At 49.1% G+C, this 25,575-nt stretch overlaps 1 protein-coding gene across 4 annotated transcripts; it reads left to right on the top strand.

Moving 5' to 3' along the window:
• The first annotated feature begins 6 nt into the window (after window positions 1–6).
• OTUD5 (OTU deubiquitinase 5) lies at window positions 7–25,105 on the top strand. 4 transcript variants are annotated; one of them, XM_006180163.3, is made up of 9 exons: window positions 7–49; window positions 8,927–9,017; window positions 16,597–16,661; window positions 16,749–16,905; window positions 17,001–17,149; window positions 20,399–20,602; window positions 22,104–22,305; window positions 22,394–22,507; window positions 22,808–25,105. In XM_006180163.3, the coding sequence occupies exons 1-9, from the start codon at window positions 26–28 to the stop codon at window positions 22,927–22,929; spliced, it is 1,128 nt and encodes a 375-aa protein (XP_006180225.1). In that variant the 5' UTR covers window positions 7–25; the 3' UTR covers window positions 22,930–25,105. The 4 variants fall into 4 exon arrangements, with proteins under 4 accessions (XP_006180225.1, XP_032330726.1, XP_006180226.1 ...); XM_032474835.1 differs by having other exon boundaries at window positions 22,805–25,105; XM_006180164.3 differs by having other exon boundaries at window positions 8,924–9,017.
• Window positions 25,106–25,575: the final 470 nt, after the last annotated feature.

The raw sequence follows: 25,575 nt of genomic DNA, 5'->3' as shown, positions 1-25,575 counted from the left end.
AAGCGCTGCAGCTCGCATCGAAGCTATGGACCCCGCAACCGTCGAGCAGGTATGGGCGGGGGGTGACAGGTGAGTGGGTGTGGTGGATGGGATCCCCAAATTGGGTAGGGACCTAAGGAGGGCTCTTTGAGGTCGTTTCAAGGGGTCTACATCTTCTCTCAGAGCCTGGTACTCCTTTTCCCTGCTGGTGGGTGCGTGAAACACCCTCTTCCCTCAGCCAAGGATTTGGAGTTAGGGGCCCCACAGAAGATAGACGACTTAAAGATGGGGTCTGTGGTCTTTTCTAGGACCCATCGTTGTTACTCTGGGCTGTGGAATCTCATCATGTAGGGCTAATAGGTGGAAACTCCCCAGGAGAGACAGGCAGGATGGAATGCCTCCTGAGAGGGGAGTCTCATGATTCTCCAGAGGACTTTGGTCTGTGTTTGGTGGCTTGACATTTCTTTTCCTCTGGGATAAGAGTCTAGGAGTCTCCCTCCGAGTAACACAAGGTGGAGACATTAGAGATGTCTGAGTGTCCCCAGGATACCTAAACCCTTTCAGGGGTCTGAGGCACTATGAAGGACAACCCCCACCTCCTTCTCAGGGAGGTACAGCACAGGACCACACAGCAGTGAGGTCTTAGATTCCTTCCAGAAATCAAGGGCCTGACACACACCATATGCATATCCCCCTAAGATTCCCTTCCCCTTTGGGGACAAAGGTCAAAACCAACACCCTGGGACCAGAAACTCTGCTAGGGTAAATGAGATCACCTTGTAAGTGACAAGGATCTGTGCTTCGTTTCAGTAGTCTGAGACTTCCTTGGAGACAAGAGTGTGAATCCCTCTCTAGGAGCTTAAGCTTCTTTTAAGGGCTAGACCATCCTCCCTCCCAGACCTGAGCCTTTCTTCAAGAAAATGAGGCTCACTGTTTTGAATACTGGAGCCTAGGGTTCCTGCTGCTTATGGACTGGGGCTTTCAGAGACTGGGTCTGAAGCCTCTTCGGGAGACTGATAGCCCTCCACAGAAGCCTTTAGGGGATTTTTCTCTTCAGGGACTGGTGTCTGAGTGTTCTCTTTGGGGATCTGAGACCCACTGTGCCAAGGACACTTGAGCGCACCACTCTCAAGGACAAGAGACCCACACATACCTCAGTGACCAGTGTGTCTCTAGAGATGAGGTCCAGGTTACTCTCTCAAGGAACTTAAGTTACTTCTCAGGAACAGGAGGATTCCCCCCACCAGAATTGAGTCCTGAGACCCCTCCCTTGGGGGCATGGATAGAGTCCCTGGGGAGTAGGGTCCTGAGTCTCCCCTCTCAAGTTTGAACTTTCCCTCAGGTGCGTGAGACACCTCCCCCACCTTAGGACCTGAGACTTGAGCCTACCCTGAGAGTACTGTCACCCCACTTCAGACAGCATATGTACACCCCAGTCATAGAGGCCTTTTAGAGACATAAAATTTCCTGCTTTGGTGACTCGAGCCTAAGCCCACCATCCACTTGTGAACCAAGTCCTGAGAACTGCTTGTTCCCTTGGGGACATGGGTAAGGTGAGATTCTGAGGGAAAGAGTCTGAGCCTCCTCTCAGGGGCCTGAGCTTCCCCTCAGGGACAAGAGATCTTTCACCTTAGGGAAGGGTTTGGGTCCCTCACCCCTTTGGTGTGAGGTCCTCCTCAGTGTGGCCTGAGACCTCTCCCATTGGGCAGAACGACCTGGGTGCTCTTCACAGTCTTAAGAACCTTCTACCTGAGCCGGCTCAGTCTAGGAAGTTCCCCTTACTTTCTATGAGAAGGTTGTCGGTTACTGAGGAAGACTGAAGTCTCTTCTCAAGAACCAGGAGATATTCTGAGTCTCTCCCTGACCCAGCTGTGCTTCCTTCTCATTTCTAGGATCAGGGAAATACTCTGAGCTTCCCGAATTGCTTTCAATAAGCCTGTTTCTTACTAGAGACAGAGAATGGGTTTGGGACACCCCCACTCCAGGGAAATTCTCCACCCACATTCCTCTCCCCCTTTGCTCAGGTGAATCTTTTTGTACTTTACAGGGGCCAGGGTCTTGTCGTTAGTCCCTGTCCTTGTTCCCTTTCCACCCATTACTACTCCAGGCAGGATAAAACATCTGCCAAGGTCAGGACCAGGAGTTGCTGGTTAGGGTAAAATGTGCCTTTTCTTCTCCGCTGAAATAGGAGTGATACTTCCCTGGTCCCAGGGACAGAGAGGAAGAGAAAGTCACGTGCTGCCGCGGTGACTAGAAAGACACCTCCTGAGACCCCCATTGCACCTTTTAGGCTGAGAGTCCCTCCCTTGTAATTGTCCCCCTAAGAACATGGAAGTAAAGCTCTGTGGTTGCATGATACCTTCCCTTCCCAATGACGGGAGAGGCTTCCGTGTCCTCCCACTTCTTGGGACAAAAGGAGGAAGAAGATGCATCTCCTTGCCTCCCCTGGTTCAACTTGGGGTTGAAAGAGGGAAGATTATTCCTGGTGCCCCAGGCTTGGTCCTGAATCATCACTGGGGGCATTTGTAACCTGGAGGCCAATTAGATCCCTTGGGAAAGAGGGGAGTTGTTGAGAGGGATCCCAGATGGTGAATGTGGTCCTTGTTGTGACTACTCAGACTTCCTGTCTGTCCTGATGCTGTGACTGTATCTCTACTGCCTTTGGGAGCCCTTTTGGCACCCTGGGGTCTCAGTGCTGGGAAGGTGGTGTTGTCAGGGGTTTCCTTTCCCAGGCATGGCTGCCTTGCCAAGAGTCTCCTCTGTGCAAAGAATGACTTGAAAGTGTCCTGAGCTTGAGGACCCCACAGAGCATTTTAAGAAGGGGACCCGTGTGCTAATGTGGTAGGAGAAATTGAAACTGGCACTGTAACCAAGGTACTTGGGTTCCCATTCTGGCTCTGCTGGGGCTTTGCTGGATGAACCAGGAAAGTTCTTCCTGTGCTCTCTGGGCCTCAGTTTCTTTGTTGGTCAGGTAAGGAGCTGGTGAGGAGGTATCACTTAGCTTTGGGATTTTAAAGAGCTCACACCAAAGCCCTTTGAACCTGGAGGTGACAGAGAATGGTGGGTGTCTTTTGAGGAAGAGCTGGGTTCCTCCCCTCTCTCCTCTGCCCCTCTGTTCCTTCCCAGCTAACGAAGCTTGGTGGTCAGGACAAGCGCCCTGGTCAGTGTGAGGCTCAGGGTTGGTGAACAGTGATTTTTGTGGTTGCTGGACTGTGGTGAATAAGCTCAGGGGTTGCCTGTTGGATGGTATGGAGTTAGAGTCGTGTGTAGAAAGAGCTTAGGCTTTGGAGCTGGGTGGGCCTGAGCTCAGACCCCAGGGTCTCCTGGTTAGCTGCCAAAAGTCCACCCATGCCAAGGGTTATTGAGAGTCTGAATACCTGACCTGGTCCACCTCATTTCTTGGCTGATTCTTTTCTTGCAGTTTCCCCAGGATCATCTGGGTTCTTCTTAAGAGCCTTTGCAACAACTGATTTTTGTTAGCAAGGGCCCATTTGGCATCTAGGAACCTACTGATTTGTCTGGGGAGGAGGCAGATTGGTATAGCAGGAAGTGGTCCCTGCCTGGTGGTCTGGGTTTGAGTCCTATATCTTCTGGCAGTTCCCTTTTCTGGGCCTCGGTTTCTCCATCCATAAAATGGGTAATGGTGAAGAGGGAGGTTGGACTCATTGTTCTGAAGCTAGTTGTATTCTCTTTAATTCCCTGCTTCCTACCCCCTTTGAGTGGGGCCCCTTGGCTTTTGTGGGTGTGCTATGAAGTTTCAAGCAGTTACCGGCTTCCCTCTCCCCAGCCAGTGCTGTAGGCCCTTGTGTGTATGCTTCTTTTTAAACAGGTTTATTGAGATATAATTCACACATCATACAGTTCACCAGTTTAAAGTGTGCAGTTCAGTGGTTTATGTTTATGTTCACAGAGTTGTACATCCATCACCACAGTCAAATAATTTTAGAACATTTTCTTCACCTCAAAAAGAAAGCCTACATCATATCATCATCATCATCCCCCAGTCTTCTCATCCTCTTTCAGCCCCTGGCAACCACTAATCTGCTTTTTGTCTTGATTGATTTGTTTATTCTGGACATTTCACATAAATGGAATCATACAGTATGCAATCCTTTGTGACTTGCTTCTCTCACTTGGCATAACGTCAAGGCTCATCTGTGTTGTGGCACGCATCAGTACTTCATTGCTTTTTGTTACAGAATAATAGAATCTTCGTTTTTTAAATACCACCCCCTCACCCCCCACCCTCGCAGTGGTCTGGCAATAGGTTTGGGACCTTGCTCTTTTCTGATTCCTCTGCCCTGGAGAGCTTGTGTTAATCCTTGGAGAGCAGTATGTCTGTGTTTCTCATTGGATGAGTTTGCCTATGTTTAGCCCGTGGAGCCGAGCCAGTGTTCCTGGGTGTTTGAGGGGGAGAGAGGGGTGGTCTTGGCACCAGGCTTGCTGGGACAGAGCTGTGAAGCCCAGAATACTAAACATCTCTTGGCCATGGGCTCTGGGAAGACATCTGTCCATGAGCTGCCACTGCTGCTGCCATCTCCCCCTGCCTCCTCCCCACTTCAGTGGCAGCTCATTCATTGATAGGCAGGGTCAGCAGCTTCCCAGGCTGGGAGGGAGGATTCCAGACCCCTGCAGCCTTAATTCTAACCCTTTCCTTGGAAGGATGCTAATAAGATGAGTCCTGGGGGATGGGAGCCATGCCATGTTGCCCAGGGCTCACACCAAGGAGTGCTACAAGGCGGTTGTAATCATTTCCTGTGGCTGCTGTGACAAATTACCTGGGTGGTTTAAAATAACAGAAATTTATTTTCTCATAGTTCTGGAGGCCAGAAGTCCAAAATCAGTTCTACTGCACCAAAATCAAGGTGTTGGCAGGGCCACACTCCATCCAGAGGTTCTGGAGGAGAATGCAGTCCTCTTCCAGCTTCTGGTGGCTGCCAGCATTCCTTGGTTTGTGACCACATCACTCCAACCGCTGCCTGGCTTCTGTGTATGGGTGGTCTCCTGTTCTATCTGTATCGTGTCTTCGTTGGCTGTTCTAAGGACACTCGTGATTGCATTTAGGTCTTACCTGGATACTCCAAGATAATCTCCACATATCAAGATCTTTAACCACATTTGCAAAGACCCCCTTTCCTTATGAAGTAACATTTACAGGTTCCAGGGATTAGGGCCTGATACCTTTGGGTTGTCGTTATTCAGCCTACTACAAGGGTGTTCTTGTTTCCCTTCCAGGGAGAGGAAGAGAACTCATTAAGTGCTCTCCTACTGGGCAAAGTCCTGTAGTATTTGTTTGTTCTATATCCCTATTATTGGGAGGTTTGTTATCCCATTTCACAGATTGGAAAACTGTAGCTCAGAGCAGTTCATCACATGGTTAATAATTGAGGGGATTGGTGGAACTGGATTGGAACCTAAGTCACTTGGGTCCCACAGCTTGCTTCAACTTCTCTTGTGCCTTTGGACCAGTAGATTGCAGAGTCTTGCATCTAGGATTCCCTGGTGTCAGAGAGCTTTGCCTGGCCCCTTTCTGGAGGCTCAGAGGTAGGGAGGGAGTTACCCACAGGCTCAGCAGTGGTCTTGCAAGATTCAAGATCTGGACTTGACTTTCTTAGGCCAGAGCATTGATGTAGCTTAAATGTATCTGTGGTTGGGCCAGCTCTCACGTCTCACTCCCATCAGCTCTTTCTTCCTGGGCCATTTTCCTGAACAGCTTCTAAGTTGGCACCTACCTTGGAGGCTTCTGTCCAGCTAGGGGAAGGAAAAGACTGTGCTAGAAGCGGGACTCTGGGCTCTTTTTGGAGTCCAGGATCATGACCTCCCTGTTTCCTCCCCTCAGAGAGACAGAGAAAGGGTTCTGGAGCCCAATTTCCAAAGGCTGCTGGTGCCAAAGCCAGTGGGTGGCTGGCGGTCTGACCTCCAGATCCAGGTCCAGATATCAGTCTGGCTGCCCTTGCACATGCTTGTGCGGAGAGTGTGCTCAGACCTCCATTTTTAGGGAAAAACCAGGATTTTCTCAGGAGGGGCTGCCAGGTATATCTCCGTGGTGTGGCTCATGGGGCTCCCCTTGTTGCCTCAACACTAGGCTTTGCTGGTGCCCAAACCCCAGTTCTTTTCTCCCTTTGTGAAATGAAGATGATGCTTTCTGCCACCTGGGCTGTGGTAAAGACAATTAAACGAGGTCACCTTTTGCATCTGGTACCTGGCATGGGAAGGCATTCAGCTAATATGAATTCATATTTTTTCCTGGCCTACTTACCTGCCTACTCCTATCCAGGACTTTAGCTCTCCTGAACTCATTGTTGGGTCTCTGTCATCCTTGGGGTGGCAGAAGTGATTTCTTATCCAATTAACAAGCATTTCTGGAGGTTTTGGTGTTTTAATCCTTTACTCAGGTGGCATCTCCTTTCAGCCTTAGTGACTAGCCAGGTCTCTTCCTCTGTTTCACAGCACTCCTGTGTTCACCTCTTTCAAAGCCCTGCTCACACTTGTGTGTGATCATCACCTGTTTCCCTGTCCCTCTAGCAGTTTATGAACTTAACGAGGTTGAGACCAAGTCTGATTCATTTTTTTGTCCTCATCACCAGCCCAGGGTCTGACTTGGTAGCTGCCAGGTAAATCTTTGTTGGATGAATAAGTAGGAGCTCCTCTTGTCTTCTTTGATCCCTTTTCTCCTCTCAATCCCCACCCCCACCCCCCACACGCACACATACTTGAGGTCAGGAGGTTGCTGTGTGCCCTGGTTTTTTGGAACTTCTGTCCAACCTGGGGCTGTGATCATAGTTGCAGCTTCCCTCCTGGAGACCCCTGGCTAGGGTAGGCGCCTTAGTGCTGGGAGATGGCTGACCCTGTAGGACAGAGATAGGGGAACTGGCTTGAGTGTGCTAGTCCATAGCCTCTGGGGAAGGAGGGACTGCTGGAATGTTGCACACAAACAAGAGTCTTTGTGCTGCCTATGGAAGCCCATTAAGGGCTTCCAGGTGCCTTTGTCATCTCTGGATAGCCAGCCACACCTTCCTGGAGTGTAAGCCCTGACAGTGGGGCTACTGGGTGTTCCCTTGTTACCCCTTCTTTATCCTTTCCTGTGTAGCCACTCACCTGGGACTTTATAAGGGCTTCTCAGTTGTACATCATCTGTCTCTGCTGGTCTCAGCCCTTCTGTTACTGGTGAGCCCTTCTGTCACTAGTGTGTGGTATGTTGTTTAGAAAACATTTTCAGATCCTGAAGCTCCTCTGAGTCTCTTGACAGCTCCGTCAAGCAGATCACATATCCCCAGTCTGATAGGAAACTGAGGCTTTGGGGAGTTCAGGTAGCTTATCTGAAATCATAAAGCAAGTAAATGATAGAACTGGGGTTGGAACCTAGAGCTTTTGACCTCTAAACCTTGTGTTTCCTACTTTGCCAGGAATTTCTCTCACTTGAGCTGGGCAAAAATGGCCTGCAGAGAGGTGATCCTTTTTGTCTGATCGGCATTAGCCCGGATACTATAAATCCCTGGGCTGGGTGGTGTCCTTGAGGAGGAGCCTTGAGATTTCTGGTCCCTAGGCCTGATGCAGGCTTAGACTGGCTTCTTCTGGTGGCCAGCAGAGGGCGCAAGGAAGCTGGGAAAGTCAGCTGCTTCTGGTTTGTTTTGTTTTGAGATGGAAAATATGTTTTAAGTGACACGTGTACTTTTTTTTTAATAGACTTTATTTTTTAGAGCAGTTTTACGTTCACAGCAAAATTGAGCAGAAGGTGCAGGGAGTTCCCATATACTCCCTGCCCTCACATGCAGAGCCTCCCCCATTATCAATGTCTCCCACCAAAGTGGTACATTTGTTACAATCGATGGACCAACATGGACACATACATCACTCAAAGCCTACAGTTTACATTAGGGTTCACTCTTGGTGTTGTACACTCTGTGAGTTTGGATAAATGTGTAATGACATGTAACCACCATTATAGTGTCATATAGTGTAGTTTCACTGCTCTAGGTGTCCTCTGTGTTCTGCCTATTCATCTCTACATTGTTTTTTTTAATCTGAAAGTACACATTTGTACAGGTTTACTTAACCCAAACCTTCAGAGTCAGATGTGCTTTGGAATTCAGAAAAACTTTAGAATCTGGGAAAGACTACTGGTGTGTATATTGTGTATTATGTAACATCTCCTGTGGGGTCTGTAGCAACACCTCTTGATTAGACAGCTAAATGTTTCTGCATAGGAATGTATGCATATTCATCTCCATAGGTTCTTGTCAGCTTGGGTCAGGTTAGATAAAGACTTGGTTTTTAAAGCTTTTTGAATTTTGAGTAAGGTATTGTATATATATCTTATTAAGGAGGTGGTGAAGTAAAATCACCTGTAATACCAACCCTTAAGGATAATACTTTGTTGTATAGCCTTCCCAACTTTGTGTGCATGTGTTAAATGTGTTCAATCACAAGTGAGATCATACTTGGCATACGTCTTGCCTTACACAATGTATCTTGGAATTCCCTAGCTATATGTGGGGCTTGAGATCTAGGCTCTTGCCAGTCACTCCCTCCTCAACATCTCCCCTAAAGTGGCTAGAGGTTCCCCAGGTGAAACTCCTTGAGATAGAGCCAGGTTCTCCCCCCAGGCACTTGCTGAGTCTGGGCCTCTGGCTGCCTTGGGGAAGGCCCAGCACTGGATTCCCATCATGGTCAGCAGGGGTCAGAATGCAGATGGGGCCTCTGCCCTCAGGACAGCTGAGGCCCCTCTGGGAGCAAGTCTTCTGCTTACACAGCAACTGAGTTCCCTAAAAGAAAGGGTCGCCTCCTGCTCCATGTGCACGGAGTGGTCAGGCAGGGCTGAGGGCTTGACCTTGCCCAGTGTCCTCTCAGCTAATCAGCTGGGCCCCTTGGGAGCTCAAGGGCAGTGCCCTGGGGAGGGGGTACAGGCCTCTCCTGTTGCTGACCCCCCCCCTCTTCCCTCCAGCAGGAGCACTGGTTTGAAAAGGCCCTGCGAGACAAGAAGGGCTTCATCATCAAGCAGATGAAGGAGGACGGCGCCTGTCTCTTCCGGGCTGTCGGTGAGTCTCTGCCTCAGCCTTCAAGGGCCTAAGGCTGCCCCTGAGCTGTGTCCCAGTTGTTAGGAGTAATTTCCATGACAGGGTTGGGGGCAGAGCTAGCTGGTTTTTTAGGGACTCCAGGCCCCAGTCTCGAGTTAGTATCTGGCTTCTAACCCTCGGTCCTGAAGCAGTGTGGTGCTGTGAGAATAACAACAACAGCAATGGTAGTGATGAAATAACATTACTTAGGGAAGGGCGCTCTGTCAGGCACTATAGGGAATCCTTTGATTCTCTCCCAAGTTAGGTAAGTATAGGACACTTGCTTCCAGTTGACAGATGAGAAAAGTGGCTCAGAGAGGCTCGGAGTTGGGGAGTGACTTATCTAGGGTCAGAGAGTACTCAGTAAAGTCGGGAGTCGCATTCTGGATTAGGTTAGTCTGAGGCCCATGCTCCTAACCACAGCACGTTGCTGTTCAGTAGAGAGAATAGTGAACCCTCATGTATCCATCATTCATCTTCAAAATAGTCATTAACATATTGCTAGCCTTATTTCATCACTACCCCACCCACTCTTTTTCACTCTCCTGAAACAAGTATTTTTAAAGCAGAATGCCAGCATTAGATCATCTCATTCGTAAATATGTCTGTATGTTTCTCTGACAGATGAGGACTCTGTCTTTCTCCTTTAACATAACCAAAATGCCATTATCATGCCTAACAAGATTAATAATTCCTTAATACCATCTACCATCCAGTCTGAACTAGATGTTTGAAGCACCTCTGGCTCTGAATCTGACACTCAGTAAGCAATTGTGAGGTCCTGTGCTGGTGTCCAGGGAAGGCTGGAAGTGTGATCTGATCCTCCGATATCTGGAGCTCTGATATCTCCCGAGGAAAAGTACCCTCCGATAGGAGCTTTGAGCTGGGAATCAGAAGTCCCTTCTAGTTCTGGCCCTGACTCATAACTTCCATTTTGCCATCTGTGAAATGATGTTGATTCTGAAGGGCTCCTTGAATCCCTTCTGGGTCTGTTATTCTCTCAGTGTGTGGGTACCCCTCATGTCTGCTGGTGGGCTAGACTGACTCAGGCTCCACTTCTGGCTGTACCACTGATTCTTGGTGTGCCCTTGAGCACACACATCTTTTTTTTGTCTTGAACCTTAAACCAATTTTCCTTGTCTATAACATGAGGCTAAAAGACACCATGTTATAATGGTTAAATGAGATTAGTTTAGTAGATCTCTTTAGTGTCTGACATATAGTAGGCCCTCATGGGACAATAGCATTGATAAAGCCTGAATGCTGTTTTCAGTGGTACCTCAGAGCCACGAGTGTTTAAGTGAGTGAAAGTTAAGTGGGGTGAGTGGTTGTCTCCCCATTCTACCAAGCAGAAGAGGTCCCCGCAGTGGACTCTGATGGGCTGGGAAAATTCCCAACCCTCCGATCCTGTGGCTCAAGTCTATGTTCTCCCTGGGATGTTCCCTAGAGAAAGAGCTAGGTTTGGGGTTATTTTGGACCAAAGGAAGGCAAAGAAAGAAAAGGTGAGGGCCCATTAGGTACTAGGCCCTGTGCTGAGACCTTAGGCTGGATGTGGGGTAAGCAGGGCTGCTGGAGGAGTGAGGGTCAAAGAGTGTAGCTGGGCATGTGGGTCTTGGGTGGTCTTTGAGGCAGGTCTCAGGGCTAGTGAGGACCTGGCTGGGCAGTAACCCACGTTAAGAACAATATTTGTGTGTGTTCATCTAGCTGTTTTCCTAAAACACACTCTGACCCTTCCCCCTCTTTGGGGCCTTCCAGTAAGGGGCCTGAGCTTACAGGAAGAGCTGACCACGACAGGTTGAAGGCCTTTCCCTATCAGCACAATGGCTACACATTTTCCCTGACTGGGCTGCCCTTGGCTTTTCTCCGTAAAACCTCAGAAGCCCCACGGCCTCTCCCCCAGAAGTACATGACTCTTGGGTCTCTAGGCCTCATCTGGAGGTTTCTCTGGGGCAGAGCACACAGGACATGTACCTGGGAAGGGAACTTTGTCCTCAAGCTTTCTGCTGCTCCTCTGTTTCCAGCCTAGCTTGGACAGGGACAGGCGGTAGTTGCCCTAGGCTCTGGTAAGAAAGCCTCCGGGTTCTAACTTCCCGCCACACGTTGAATAGTAGAAGGAGCACATAACTGAGGGTTAGAGTTGGAGTGGGGATTGCGGACACAGAGGACGCTCTGTTCCTTGACTTTGACTGTTTGCTAGGCATTCTGCTGGGTGCTTCACGTTGACCTGCAAAATTGGGATTGTTATCCCATGAGACAGGAATGAAGATTGAGGCTCAGGAAAGGGAAATGACATGCTCAGGGTCATTAATGGCACAGCTGGCATGGGAATCCAGATGTCTCCAAAGGACACATTCTTTCTGTGACCCTAGGAACGCCCTAGCTTCTTAGTTTAGCTATCAACTGGCTGGATGACCTCAAATGTATTCCTTGATCTCTCTGGGCCTTACTTCTTCCAGCTAGGAGGCTGTAGTCCTCTACTGTTAGGAACCCTGAGGCAGATGGGTTTCTACCCTCTATTTTGCCTCTGAGATCTGGGTGTCCCTAGTGTAAACCAGTATCCACTGCTGGTGCCCAATTCTCTCTTCCGCCACCCCCTATTGGAGATTTGTGAGCATCAGCAAAGACTTGGGTGGAGTGGAAGTGGGAGCCTGGGTCTCAGAGGTATCCTGTGGTCCACCCTGCCCCTGCTATGCTCAGATAACCTCCTCCTAGAAACGTGAGTCTGCATCTCTCCTCCCTCCCTCTCCCCATATGGCTTTGACTCAGCAAAAACCTCTGGCCCTGGCCCTGGCCTTGGTCTTGGCTTCTGTGGGCAGAGTAGAGGCCACACGTGTCTGTGCCTGCATGGGCCATGGGGATGCAGCTGGGGCTGTGTGTGTTACAGTGATGGGGCTCAAACATCAGCCAGGCCCACTGCTCTGGGCCTTTTAGTCTTAGAACATGGGCTATCAGCATTGATCTCAGATCAATTCTGACTGTTTCATAAATGGGAAACTGAGGCCTCAAGAGGTAGCCAAGGCCCTATTATCTAGGTCATACAGCCAGTATCAGAACATTGGTGTTTAAGGTTGAACCAGCCCAGGAGAAGAATCCCATGGGCCACCATGTACACCAGCTTTCCTTGATCTCTCTCTGCCCTGCCTCCTTCAGTTTTCCCATCTTTGCAGTGGGGATTTTTTTCCCACCCTGGCTGCCACCCCTGCAGTGGGAATTCTTGAGTAGAGTAGCAGGCATCTCTGAGACCAGACTATTGAGAGGGCCGAGTTCTGTTGTCTCCCCCACTGAGAGTGAGGCAGTTGGGGCCATAGGCCAGGTATGTACCACAGCTACTTGACAGGCCGGTGCGGCCTTTTTCTTGGTTCATCTCCTCAGTGGATCCAGGAGAGAAGTGGGGAACAGACCCGGTCTTGTCTCCCCGTGCTGCTATGTATACACACATTTATGTGGTTTGTTTTCATATTGCCTGCAGATACCAGACTTCCTTTTTTGTCCTCAGTGGAACTTGCTGTGGCTCTTCTAGCAGGCAGGCAGGCAGCAGCCTGGCAGGGAGGCAATTCCCAGGTGCCTCTAGAACAAATGGTAGAGCCTTGTACTTAAACTCCTTTAGATAGTCCAGGCTCTCCTGTCTTGCTCATCCACATAATTCCTCAGCAAATACTGACTACATTTTAGGAAGCCTGAGGAGGAAGGATTACAGAGGTTTGAGAGACCTTCTCCCGGGCAGCAGGGGAAGGAGGTTGAGGCAAGTCTGTTAGAGCTAGTGGCTACTCCCCTCTCCTACTAACCCCTGGCAAAGGCTAGGAAGGAGGTGAGGGGTTGTTCAGCCTCGCATCTTATCCAGCCTTTAGTCTTGCCTGGTTGGTGACAAGGGCATCTACTTGTTGAGTGTGATTATTCTCTGTAGTTGTGAGGGTTGTTGTGTGGCTGTTTGACTTCAGGGAACATCTTTAGCAGGATCTGCTGGCTCTGTGTGTGCACATGTGCATTTCTATGCTGGTGTCTCTGTATGTTCAGAGAAAGGACAGAAGTGGGGTGTGGGAGGGTAAAGTTCATGCTGACCTCTGTGGCCCTAGTGAGGGGTACAGCCCCTGATACCTGTAATCTCTGCCCACTCACAGGCCTTTCCTCGGTTACAGCTGCTTCCTGCTTGTGCTGGTGGGGAAACTGAGGCAGGCAGGATCAGGCCTGGCCCAGGGAGTCAAGTGGCTAAGGTGACAGCTGGATTAGAGGTGGTGGTAATGTCACCTGGGGAATCAGTGCTTGAAGTTACCAGTTATTCCTTGAAAGCCTGGCCTCTGGGCTCTCCTTCACCCTCCCAAATGTGTGACTTTGGGCCAGCTGTGCCATATTTCTGTACTCAGTATCCCTCCTGGGTAAAGTAGGGTTTTTGGGTGAGGATGGAATGTGAACCTTGAGCCTTGGTGGAACCAATTTTCATATTGTGCTGAGGCTTCCCGAGCCCTGTTTGGGTTGGGGACAGAGGTGAGGTAGTGGGGGACCCCCTTCCAGCTGGACTCTGGGAGGGAAGAGCAGGTGCAGATTGCCCACAAGTGCAGTGTCAGCAAGAGGAGGAGGAGTTTCGGTTTCTATAAAAACAAGTGCTCTGAATTCCCCTACCTCTGCAGGTCCATTGGGCCCTTTTCCCCCACCTTAGCCCCCACTGGGAAGTCTACCTCAGCCCCTAGTCCCATGTTCAAACCTTTTGGGAGGAGAAGGGCTTTCTAGAGGACAGAGGTGGGGCTGGCAAAGTCAGACAAGCATCTCTTCAGTGAGGACTTCCTGTCTTCTTAGCCCTATACTGGGTGTTTTTCCTGCCTTATGTCACTGAAAAGATTCTTCTACTCTACCTCATTGGCAAAGTAGTTGCTCTGTTTCCTCAGTTCAGAGATGCACATTTTATTCCACATTGATGATCTCCAAATTAGGGTATATCTTATAGTCAGTGAAGTGAGTTCCCCCCTCCAAAAGCTATGATTAAATACACATACTGTATCACCTATCAGTGCATCTTAGAATTGAGGAGAGAAGGCGATATTTTACATTTTATAGGTAAGTAGGAAAGGTCATACCTTGCCTGCACTTAAGGACCCTATTTTGTGAGGCCTATGTTATTGATTTGATGTTACTTAGGTTGCTAAAGATTTGAATTACGGGCACAGAAGGTAGACCTGTGGACCTTTGGATTCAGTAAAGGTAGAGAGCCAGTCCTGCCTGCACGAGGAGGGGCAGCCTAGACTCCAAGTTTGGGGCTTTCCTCTAGCTGAGGAAGTGCAACAGAAATGAGGAAGGGCTTAATAAGTGGTTCCGGTGACATTCTAGCTGACTTATGGGTGGCTAGCTATCTGAAGGAGTCATCGTTCTCCTTGTGACAAACAGAGCCCTGTCTCTGGAACATTTAGTATGCCTTCGGTGTTTGGCAGACCACCCCCTATAGTCTTGACAGCGCCCCATGAGAGAAAGAGGAGTTACTCTCCCCACTTTATGGATGAGGACATTGTGGTTCAGAGAGGTTAAAGGCCTTGCCCAGTACCACACAGCTAGGAGGCAGCAGAGCCTTTCTGCCAGGCAAAGGGGTCAGTGGCAGGGAAATGGGGGGAACCTCTGCCACCTCCTTTCCTTGTCCAATAGTCTCCCCTCTTTCCCCCAACTTCTTGCATCTGGCATCTAGTTCAGGTAAATCTATCTCCTACGCCTGGAAATGCCTGTTGACCCTTCCCTAGGAACATCTCAGCCACCTCCCTGAGCTTGGTAGACTGACTTCTATTTAACCCCTTCGCTCCCATCTCAGTTCCTGTTTACTGCAGCTGCTGACAGCCCTGTCTCCTTGGCACCCCAAGTTTATTCTACAGAAATAGCTCCTCAAGCAGCTCAGGCAGCCACAGTGGGTTCTGTGGTCCTGGCTTCTAAGAAAGGCAGCAGCAGGGGGCCCCCAGGCTGTGCGCGGGGCATGTGACTTGCTGGAAGTACCGCTGGAGGGGGGGCGGGGGAGAGCGTGGCCACAGAACCCACATCCTTGTTTACATCGGTGAAGGGGCTACCCCTTCCCGCCTTCACAACCCCCACTCCCCCTCACCTTCAGTTCTGCACCTCCAAGAGGACTTGAGACAGACATGGGCCCCATTTTCTATCTCAGAGCGGCCTTTTACTCCTTATCTCACAAAACCCTCCAGGGAGGGACGGGTAGGGCAGCGAAGGTGTTCTTCTGGTGATTCTTCACTGAGGAGGTAGACTGGCTGTCATGCAAGTACTCTGCAGTGTTCCCTGCGGGACCTGCCCCGGCCCCAGTGCCCTAGGGAGATCCCATCAGAGCAGCGGTCCTCTGGGGAGACAAAGGGAAATTCCCTCTTCATCTTAGCCAGAGGGCAACAGGCGTGCCTCATCTTCAAACCCGCTTTAATTTCCCAGGGAAGTGGCTTCCTGGCTCCCCCAGCCTACCCATCCACTCAGCAGACTGTTCCAGTTTCCTGCAGTGCATCAGGCTCTGAGCAAGGGGTGGACTTGGATTTAAACCACCCTCTGCCCTCAGTGGGGGGAGCCCAGTGTGATCAGGCAAATGACGTCTGCACACACCTTTGATAAAACTGGTGATAGAGGTGCCCTGAAGGGTGGGAAACTGTCTTAAGAACTCATTGGTGTTTGACAAGTAGGCAACCAAAGAGGATGGAAAGAACATCCTAAAAAGAAGGAACCACATGTACGAAGACCTCAAGCGAGGCAGAGGGAGCCTAGTTCTTATTGTGACCAAAACCCTGACGCCTGAACCCATTTGGGCCACAGGCTGCCCTTCCCGAATTAAGCTTAAGTTTAGGTGCATATGTGTTTTATCTCTCTTATAGACTACATGCTTCTTGCAGACAGGGACAGGATTTTACTCACCTCAGTGTACCCTACATTCAGGCCCCACCACAGGAAAAGGGGCTGTGAGTGACTGCTCTGTCCTAAGCCCAGTGCTAGTCACTTCACACCTGTCATCTCATTAATCCCACAAGAGAATTAAAGGAAGTTACCCAGCTTGATCCCATTTTACACATGAGGCAAGTGAAGTTCGGAACACTTGGGTCGTTTACCTCTGGTCATTTAGTTTGCTAGTACCTACCACAACCATTTTTTCCTTTCCATTTTTTAAACCTATAAAGGCCATGCTGATACCTGAGAATCTGGAAAACTGAATTCTAGAGTTGAAGCTGTCACAGACTAACTTTCTGTATGACCTTGGTCAAGCCACAAACTCCTGAGCCTCAGTTTCTTCATGTGAAGAGTGAAGGGTGGGATGGTGCTTAAGGCCACTTGTGGGATTTGTAAATGTTTGTTGACAAACTCATCTACCCAAGAGGCCTGTGGTTTTGTCCCTCTCACCTGTACTCTTGTTCTTAAAGACTGTCCCTGTCTGCCTCTTTTTTCATGACCCTATTCCAGCCTACAAGGCCAAGAACTTTCCACACCTTGGGGTAGGAAAGGAAGTTTCCCTGGCCCCCAACCCTCCAGCCCCAAGGATATTCTGTGACTCGGAACTCTTCTCTGGTGGCAGCTCTGACCCCAACCTCTCCTTCTGTCCCCGCAGCTGACCAGGTTTATGGAGACCAGGACATGCATGAGGTTGTACGAAAGCACTGCATGGACTATCTGGTGAGACCTTGCAGAGGCCTTAGGGTGGGGGCAGAGTGGAAGGATCTCCTCTCCACATAGACCTTGACCCTCTGATCTTTTCTATAGATGAAGAATGCTGACTACTTCTCCAACTACGTCACAGAGGACTTCACCACCTACATCAACCGGAAGCGGAAAAACAACTGCCATGGCAACCACATTGAGATGCAGGCCATGGCAGAGATGTACAACCGGCCCGTGGAGGTGTACCAATACAGCACAGGTACTTCGGTGGTGGGTAGGTGAGCGACTGATCATGCCTGGTCTGAGGCTGCCCCGCCTAGGCCACTGTGGGTGCTCCCTCCTCTTTCTCTTCAGAACCCATCAACACATTCCATGGGATCCATCAAAATGAGGATGAACCCATCCGTGTCAGCTACCATCGGAATATCCACTACAATTCAGTGGTGAATCCTAACAAGGCCACCATTGGCGTGGGACTGGGCCTGCCATCATTCAAACCAGGGGTAAGGAGATCCCTGTGCTCAGAATGGCTGCTGAATATAGAGGCCAGAAACCCCTGCTGGGGTCTGTTTTGCCCCTGGCCCACAGAAATGTCCTCTTCCCTTTTCTGAGTTTGCCCCTAATGCCTCATCTCTGTAAAATTAGAGAATTACCCAAGGTGATCTCTCAGGGCTCATTCTGTGGTCTCAGTTTACCTGTCTGAGCTGGCTCACCCATCTTTTGTGCCTGTTGAGGGTTGGCATTTTGGGATATGGAGCACATTTGGGAACTGTGAGCCAGTGCTTGGTCTGGGGGTCTTGACACCCACATGGATCCTCCTCCGAACCTCAGCAGGTACAGACAGCTGTGGTCACAGAAACTTGGAGTGCCGGCCTGGCCCCGCCACTTACTGGCTGTAGGACTTAGGGCAGATTGTGTAAGTAATCTGGCTGGCAGCTTAGCCGATGCAGAAAGTGCCTAACACTGGACCTGGTGCCTAGTAGGTGCTCAGAAGGTGGCAGTACGTTTTCCCAGCACACACTGACAGATTCTCATTCTCTGTCTATTCATAGACAGTTGCCTGCTGGGGGTTTTGATATCTCTTCTATTCAGGTTTCACTTCCTACAAACAGAAAGTGCTCCTGCTTCATTTTGGGACACATACCCTAATAACAGCACACTCTCCAACATAGAGGGGTTTTTGTTTTGTGTTTTAAATAAATTTTTAATATCAGAACAGTTTTAGATTTATGCAATTACTGTGCTTAGAGAATTCCCATATACCCCACTATGATTAACATATTAGCATAGTATGTTTGTCAGTTAATGAACCAATATTGATATGTTAACTAAAGACCATACTTTATTCAAATTACCTCAGTTTTTCCCTAATGATTTTATCTGTTCCATGATCTTATCCAGGATACCATATTAAATTTAGTTGTTGGGTCTCCTCTTGACTGTGACAGTTTCTCCTGATTTCCTTGTTTTTGATCTGTTTACAGGCTGTAGTTTTACCTTTTCTAGAATGTCATATAATTGGAATCACACAATATGTAGTTTTTCCAGTGGCTTCTTTCATGTAACACTGTACATTTAAGATTCATCCATGACTTTTTGTGGTTTGATTGCTCGTAACTTTTATTTTTTCTTTTGTTAGAAATGTGAATGCCCTAGTGTTTTTTTTTATTTAATTAAAAAATTATTGACTTAAGAATAGTTTTAGATTTACAGAAAAATTGAGACAATAGTACAGAGTTCCCATATACCCTCCTCCCCCTTGCACAGTTTCACTATTATTAAGGTATCAGATGACTGTGTACATTTCTTATAATATACGAACCAATATCGATATATTATTATTAACTAAAGTCATCATGTCTCCTTAGGCTCCCTTTGTGACGGTTTCTGACTTTCATGTTTTTGGTGACCTTGACAGTTTTGAGGAGTACTAGTCAGGTATATTGTAGGATGTTTCTCTTGGAATTTGTCTGATGTTTTTCTCATGATTAGACTGGGTTTATGGGTTTTAGGGAGAAAGATCATAGTGGTAAGCTGCTGTTCTCATCACATCATATTGACAGTATATCCTATGAACATGATTTATGACTGCTGATGTTGACCTTGATCACCTGACAGAAGTGGTGTTTGTCAAGTTTTCTCCACTGTAAAATGACTCTTCCTCCATCCCCACCTCCTTTTCCATGCTGCACTGTTTGGAAGGAAGTCATTATACACAGCCTACACTTAAGAAGTGGGGGTTATACTTCATCTCCTTGAAAGCAGAGTATCTACATAAATTCTTTGGGATTCTTCTGCAAGGGAAATTTGTCTCTTGTCCTCCATTTATTAATTTGTTCAATCACTTATGTGTATCAGTATGGACTCAGGGTATTTATTTTATGCTTTACACTTTGGGTTATAATCCAATACTATTTTTATATATTTTGATGCTCAAATTGTTCCAGTTTTGGCTATTGGAACCTCTTTTAGTTGGTCCCTGCATCTCTTTGAAATACCCCCATCACTCTGGTGGTGATTTTTTGCGGTGGGGAGAGGTCTTGGGATTTTGTTTTGTTTTAGTTTTGAGTGCTTACTTTCTGGCACTACAAGGTGCTGCAGGCTCATCTTGTGTATTTCCTGCCTCAGTCCTAGAACCAGCTATTTCTCCAAGGAACCCTGATTCCTTTTATTGGAGAATTTTATTAGAAACCAAGATCTAGGTGATCTGGGTACTGAGTGTGCTCCTTGCTACTGGGGTATCCTTGCTTCTAGGCCCTTTCAGCTGACAGAGCAAGGAGGTATATGTGTGTATACTAATCTGTGTGTATACACATTATCTAGAAATGTTTCTGTATGTAACCATCTGTCTCTATATGAAGCTGTAGTTCTTACCTGTATCCTCAACTGATAGGTACCTTATTGTTTTAATTTGCAATTCCTAATAACAAATGGTGTTGAGCATCTTTTTGTGTGCTTACTTGTGTATCTTTTCATGAAGTTGTATGTTTAGATTTTTTTTGCACATTTTTTAATTGGCTTATTTTAACGTAGAGTTTTACATACTTGGGCTGTTGCCCATGGGTAAAAAAAATTACATTTTACATCATTACTTAGTGCACACACACACACATTGGTATGTGGTGTGTGTATGTACATTAAAATAAGTATCACTGAACAATACTTCAATTTATTCCCTGGGATAGGCACTGATATTTTTCATTATTTCATTTTAAAAAATCTGTTGTGTCTCACAGCCTGACAGAGCACACTCTGATACAATGTCCCACAAGTCATATCACCCCACACCATACTGGCACTGTCCTCTTGTCCACTTAAATGCCCCAATACTTCCTCTACCCTGTGCACACACAGCTAACTTCTGAGGTGGTCTTTTCTCCTTGTCCCATTTGGGAATAGGTGAGGAAGGCCTCAGCAATTGAGTTGTCACTGGGTGAGGCTTCTTTAAATTCCGGCCTCAGCTGGAATACACCTGGCTACCCCAGACTTAGTACTTCAGTGAGATGTTTTGGGGTTGGGAGCAGGGCTTCTGAGTGTAGGAGTTTGAAATGACAAGTCCCACAACCCAAGCCTGCCTTCCCCCAGTCCCTGATGGATAGGCAGCCTGCCCAGGGGGGTGCTTAGTAAGAGTACCTGCCTCCCTGTTTCCTCTCTTCTAGGCCTGTGGGCCCACCTCCTCTAGCCAGTTCTGGCTCTTGGCCAGACTTCAGATTATCACCCCACATCCCTGTTCCTCCCACACCCCCTTGTAGTTTGCAGAGCAGTCCTTGATGAAGAATGCCATAAAAACATCAGAGGAGTCATGGATTGAACAGCAGATGCTGGAAGACAAGAAGCGGGCCACAGACTGGGAGGCCACAAACGAGGCCATTGAGGAGCAGGTGGCTCGGGAATCCTACCTGCAGTGGCTGAGGGATCAAGAGAAACAGGCCCGCCAAGTCCGTGGCCCCAGCCAGGTGGGTCCTGGGCTCTGTTACTAGACTGGCCAAGAACCCATTACTTCCCATGTTCTGCCCCAAAACAGGCAGAATAAAATTAAGCGGTTTTGACATCTGGTAGAGAAGGAACCTCCTAACCCTAGTCTGTACAGGATCTTGGCCTTAGTCTTGGCATTGTGCCTTAGAACTTTTAACATCTGTGCAGAACAAGCTCTTTTTAAGGAGTGAGGGAGGGCAGCCATTGGTAGTGACATGCAGGATTCATGGGTAGTTTCAGAGGGACAAGCTTTTGCTGGATGTTCTTGTGTGCCAGGCTCTGTGCTGAGGATGTAAAATCAGGTCCAGGCCGCTCCACCCTCAGTGATCTCCTATCTGTTGAGGGAGACAGATGCATCAGTGGAATCCTTGACCCTGGCTGGGAGACCAGTGAAGGTGGGGGCTCTGGTCAGTCTTCATGCAGAAAGGTTGAATTTTTAAGTGGGGCAGGGCAGACAGGCATTTGAGGAATCACAAGGAGTTTAGAGTGATTATAGATGTTGTCAAGAGCTAAGTAATGCATTGAACAAATATTTATTGCAAGTCTGTGCCAGGCAGTATTCTCAGTGTATGGGGGTACATTGGTGAGCTGGGCAGTCCCAGATCCTTGTCTTTTTGGTGCTTAAATCTTTGTAGAGTGTAACAAAATAAACAGTAAACATAATGAATAAATTAATTGAGAGGTGGTACGGATGGAAGATGTAGAGCAGGGTAAAGGGTATGAGTAGGGCTGAGTAGGGCTGGGAGTTCACAATATTAAGTTGCATTGTCAGGGTCAGCCTTAGAGCAGGTGAGATTTAAGCTAAAGCTTGCAGAAGGTGAGGAAATTAGTTAAGTGCCTGAGCCAGGGAAGGCAGAGGGCCAGCAGGAGCAAAGACCCGGAGGTAAGTGCATACCTGGTGTGATTCAGGAGCAGCCCGGAGGCCAGTGTGGCTGAACAGAATGTGGTAGTAGATGGAGTTAGAAAAGTGGGGTGGGCGGAGCAGATTGGAAGGGGCTTTTGTGGGCTGTGGTAAGGACTTTGGCTTTTATTCTGAGTGAGGCAGAAGCCATGAGAGGGTTGTGAGCAGAGGAAGAATGGGATCTGACGTAGGATTTAACAGGATCCCCCAGACTGCTAAGAGTAGAACGGAGTCTAGGGGGCAAAGGTGGAAGCAGGGGGACCAGCCAAAGAGAAGGCTGCTGTGGTATTCTTGGTGACTGATGATGGTTCTGGCAAAGGAGAGGGTGAGAAGGGGATAGGTTTGGATTTACTTTAAAGGTAGAGGTAACAGGTTCCCTGTCAGATTGGCTTTATAAGGATGTGAAAGGGGGTTAAGGAGCTTACCTTCATCCTGTGGTCTGTTGTGTGACTAGGAATGATGGTGGCCTATGTAGAAGCTGTGTCATAGCCAGGATTCTGGTGTGGAGTGAGCCCTTTGGGGATGGGGCAGAGGAGTGTTGCATCTGGTGTTGGTACTTACCTCCTTCTCTCCCACCACAGCCCCGGAAAGCCAGTGCCACATGCAGTTCTGCCACTGCAGCAGCCTCCAGTGGCCTAGAGGAGTGGACCAGCCGGTCCCCGCGGCAGCGGAGTTCAGCCTCGTCTCCTGAGCACCCTGAGCTGCATGCCGAGTTGGGCATCAAGCCCCCTTCCCCAGGCACTGTCTTAGCTCTTGCCAAACCTCCTTCACCCTGTGCACCAGGTCAGTGACTCGCTGGCAGGGAGCGTGCAGGGGTTAGGAGGTCCTGCCTAGGTCCTGGGCCCTGCCTCTGACTCTCCATCTGCCCCAGGTACAAGCAGCCAGTTCTCGACAGGGGCCGACCGGGCTACTTCCCCCCTTGTGTCCCTCTACCCTGCTCTGGAGTGCCGGGCCCTCATTCAGCAGATGTCCCCTTCTGCCTTTGGTAAGCCTCCTCTGTCTAGGGGCCAGGGACCAGCTGGGAGTTGGGGAGAGATGGAAGAAGCAGAAAGTCCTGAGAGGGAGCTTCTGGAGCCTCTGGCCATCTCCCAGGGAAAGAGACTTTCAGGCTCAAGGGTCTGTCCCAGAGGGGCTCTGAGTGGGGTGATGTGGGCCCAGAGGAGCCTTTTCCTTGGAGAAAGGAATGAGATCCCTGGATGGGATCTCTCCAGAGCCAGGGGTCAGTGAAGGGCAAGAAGGCAGGCTGAGAGTGCTCTGTCATCCTTTTTCCCTTCTTGCCCAGCAGGTCTGAACGACTGGGATGATGATGAGATCCTAGCTTCGGTGCTGGCAGTGTCCCAACAGGAATACCTAGACAGTATGAAGAAAAACAAAGTGCACAGAGACCCACCCCCAGACAAGAGTTGATGGAGACCCAGAGACTGGAGACCGTCTCCCAACCCCCACCACTCCTGCCCTCCGGTGCCACCCCACCTTCTTTGGCTTTCTTCCCTCTTGCCTTCTTCCTTCTTCCCTCTCTCCCCTCCTTTCCTTCCCCACTTCCCTCTGGCTGGCCCACCCCTGCGCGCCCTCTCATCGCTGCCACCACCACCATCACCTGTCTCTTCGCCAGCTGATGTGCCCTCTTGCCCCCTGCACAGCACCATCCCTGCATTCCACAGGGGACTCGGGCAAGGGTGCTGAAGGTAGGCGAGAGGCACACAGACAAACCAACTGGCAGCCAGGCAGCCCCTGAAGACAGACATTCAGACAGAGGGAAGTCTCCCTGCCCCCAGTTCTTTCCAAGATCAGAAAATTGTCACCCCACCTCCACAGTGATGCCAGGGAGGTGGGAGGAAGAAGTGGGAATATCCCCTTCCCAGTACCCCCAAGAATGTCTGAGCCTTCAATGTTGAATTTTTCTTTATTAAAATGTACTTTTATCTTATAAAATCATTCAATCAAAAAGTGATGTAGACAACAGTATTGGCTCTATGAAGGCGGCATCTCTGGTTTGGGGGCAGGCAGGCCATGGGGCACAGAGGGGGCACAAAGATGTGTTTGTTGTCCCTGGCCTCCAGCTCTGTGGAGGTGGGCAGGGTCTAGGGCGTGAGCCGGGGATGGGGACGAGGGGGGCAGGTGTCAAGTGGGCTTTTTGGACAATGAGACTGACCTCGCTGCATTCCTTATGCTTCCACCACCACCACTAGTCTTTTTCTGGGTGGGGGGCACTTTTGAGGATCATGGCCGCCGCCCAGGATTTGAGTGTGGGGAGTGGGAGCAGCCTCAGCAGATGGGGCACCCGTGCCCTGCAGGTGTCGACAAGATCCGCCATCTGTAATGTCCTTGGCACAATAAAACCAAATGTCAGTTTCCCCTGAGCACCTTTGTTCTGTGTGGGGCAGGGGGTGGGTGGGCCTCTGGGCAGAGGCGGTGATGGCACAGGCCTTGGCTTGACCTCTGGGGGCCGCATGCTCTCCAGTAGGGTCTGTGTGGGGGCCCAGAGTTTGTTCATATTTGATTCACTGCTTACTAAACTATCTTCTGGACGTGTTACCACCAAGAAAGCTCTGTCTTTGCCCGCTGTCCCTGCCTCGGTATTGGCACAGGATATAGCCTGCCCACCCTATTTCCTGGGGTGTAATGGGAGCAGAGAACTGTGAGCTTGAGGGCAGGGACTGAACTTCCAACTTCTCTGACTGCCTCTTGTCCCGTATGTTTTTGCTCGCTCTTTGTGATTGTTTGATGAGGAAATGCTTTAAACAGGCACAATGGTTTCTTATTAGCAACATGAGTTTAGTGGAAGTGACCAGAGGGGACCCCCTCACTGGGTTTTAGAAGCTAGGGAACAGCTAAACCCTTTTTTGTTCACATTCCCCAGTTCTGTTGATAACTTCTGTCCCTGCCCTTCCTAGGGGTAAAGCCCAGGTTTTGTCAGTTGTCTTTTTTGATGTCCCTCAATAATGGGGTACCCCTATGGAAGAGTGTGTGTCCAGTTCCACAGGTGAGGGTGTGGCTGTCTGCAGGGTGTCTCTGGAATCCTCTGGTCAAGCACGTGTATGTTGGAGAGTTGGCTTGAAATCTTGGCTTTTTCTAACTGTGACTCACAACACAGGCTCTCAGTTTCAAGTGTCCCATGTACTACCTCACACTCTCTCTGGCAGTGAGCATTGAGAGAGAGTGCATATGGTCAACATAATGTATGATAGCACGGTGCCTGGCACATCCTGAGAGCTCAAATGTAAGCGGGTATTATTTGTTATCCTGATGTTGAAGTTTCTGCACCATTTGGCCCCTGCCTACTTCATCCTGCTGCTCTGTCCAGTTTCCTTGGCCTTTGCCTGGAATTTGGTCTTCCCCTGTCCCAAGCCTCCAACCTTGTCTTTCAAGATGGGTAGAGGGTCTTCTTCTGAGAAGCCCCGTGTGACCCATCTATATTCTCACCTCTATCTACAAGTATGTCTTTAGTCCCTCCCCGGTAACTGTACTATCAGCTTCCTGGGCAAGGGCTATGATGCCTGACTTATCTGTGTATCTCTTAATATCTGCACCCCCTCTAGGGCCTGGCAGGCTTACAGTAGACCCCTAATAAATGTTGGATGAATAAGGGAGAGTACATGTGTATATTTGCTTTTTGGGTGTGTGTTGGGGGGTGTGCACGTGCACATGTGAGAGAGACTGCAGTGAGTCCCAAGTCTTCATGCGCATCTCACAAAGTGTCTTTCTCTAGTCGTTTGTGTGAGATGAGGGCTTGTTTCCAGGTGTGTCAGATGGTGACTGAGTGTGGGACTCTATCTCTGACAGTCTGTGTCTGTTTCTGAGACAAGTGCATGTCTGCGTGGGTCTGTCTGTGACAGTGCATCTGTGGTTTCTTTCTGATGGGATGGATGTCCGCTTGTATTCCTGTGACAGATTCTGGGTAGCTATTTCTGGACAGTTACAGCAACAATGCTGCATGTCTGCTGTGTTATGTATCTGTGACTGGGTCTATCCAAGTCTGTTTTTGTGGCACTGCCTATCTGTGGCTCTTATCACCTAAGTGTATGTCTGCCTTTGGAGCAGTGCATGTGTGTC

This window comes from Camelus ferus, chromosome X, assembly GCF_009834535.1.
Source record: "Camelus ferus isolate YT-003-E chromosome X, BCGSAC_Cfer_1.0, whole genome shotgun sequence".
In the NCBI taxonomy this organism is placed as follows: domain Eukaryota; kingdom Metazoa; phylum Chordata; class Mammalia; order Artiodactyla; family Camelidae; genus Camelus; species Camelus ferus.
The sequence above is the reverse complement of the archived record's forward strand: the minus strand, read 5'-3'. Positions and strand labels throughout refer to the sequence as shown.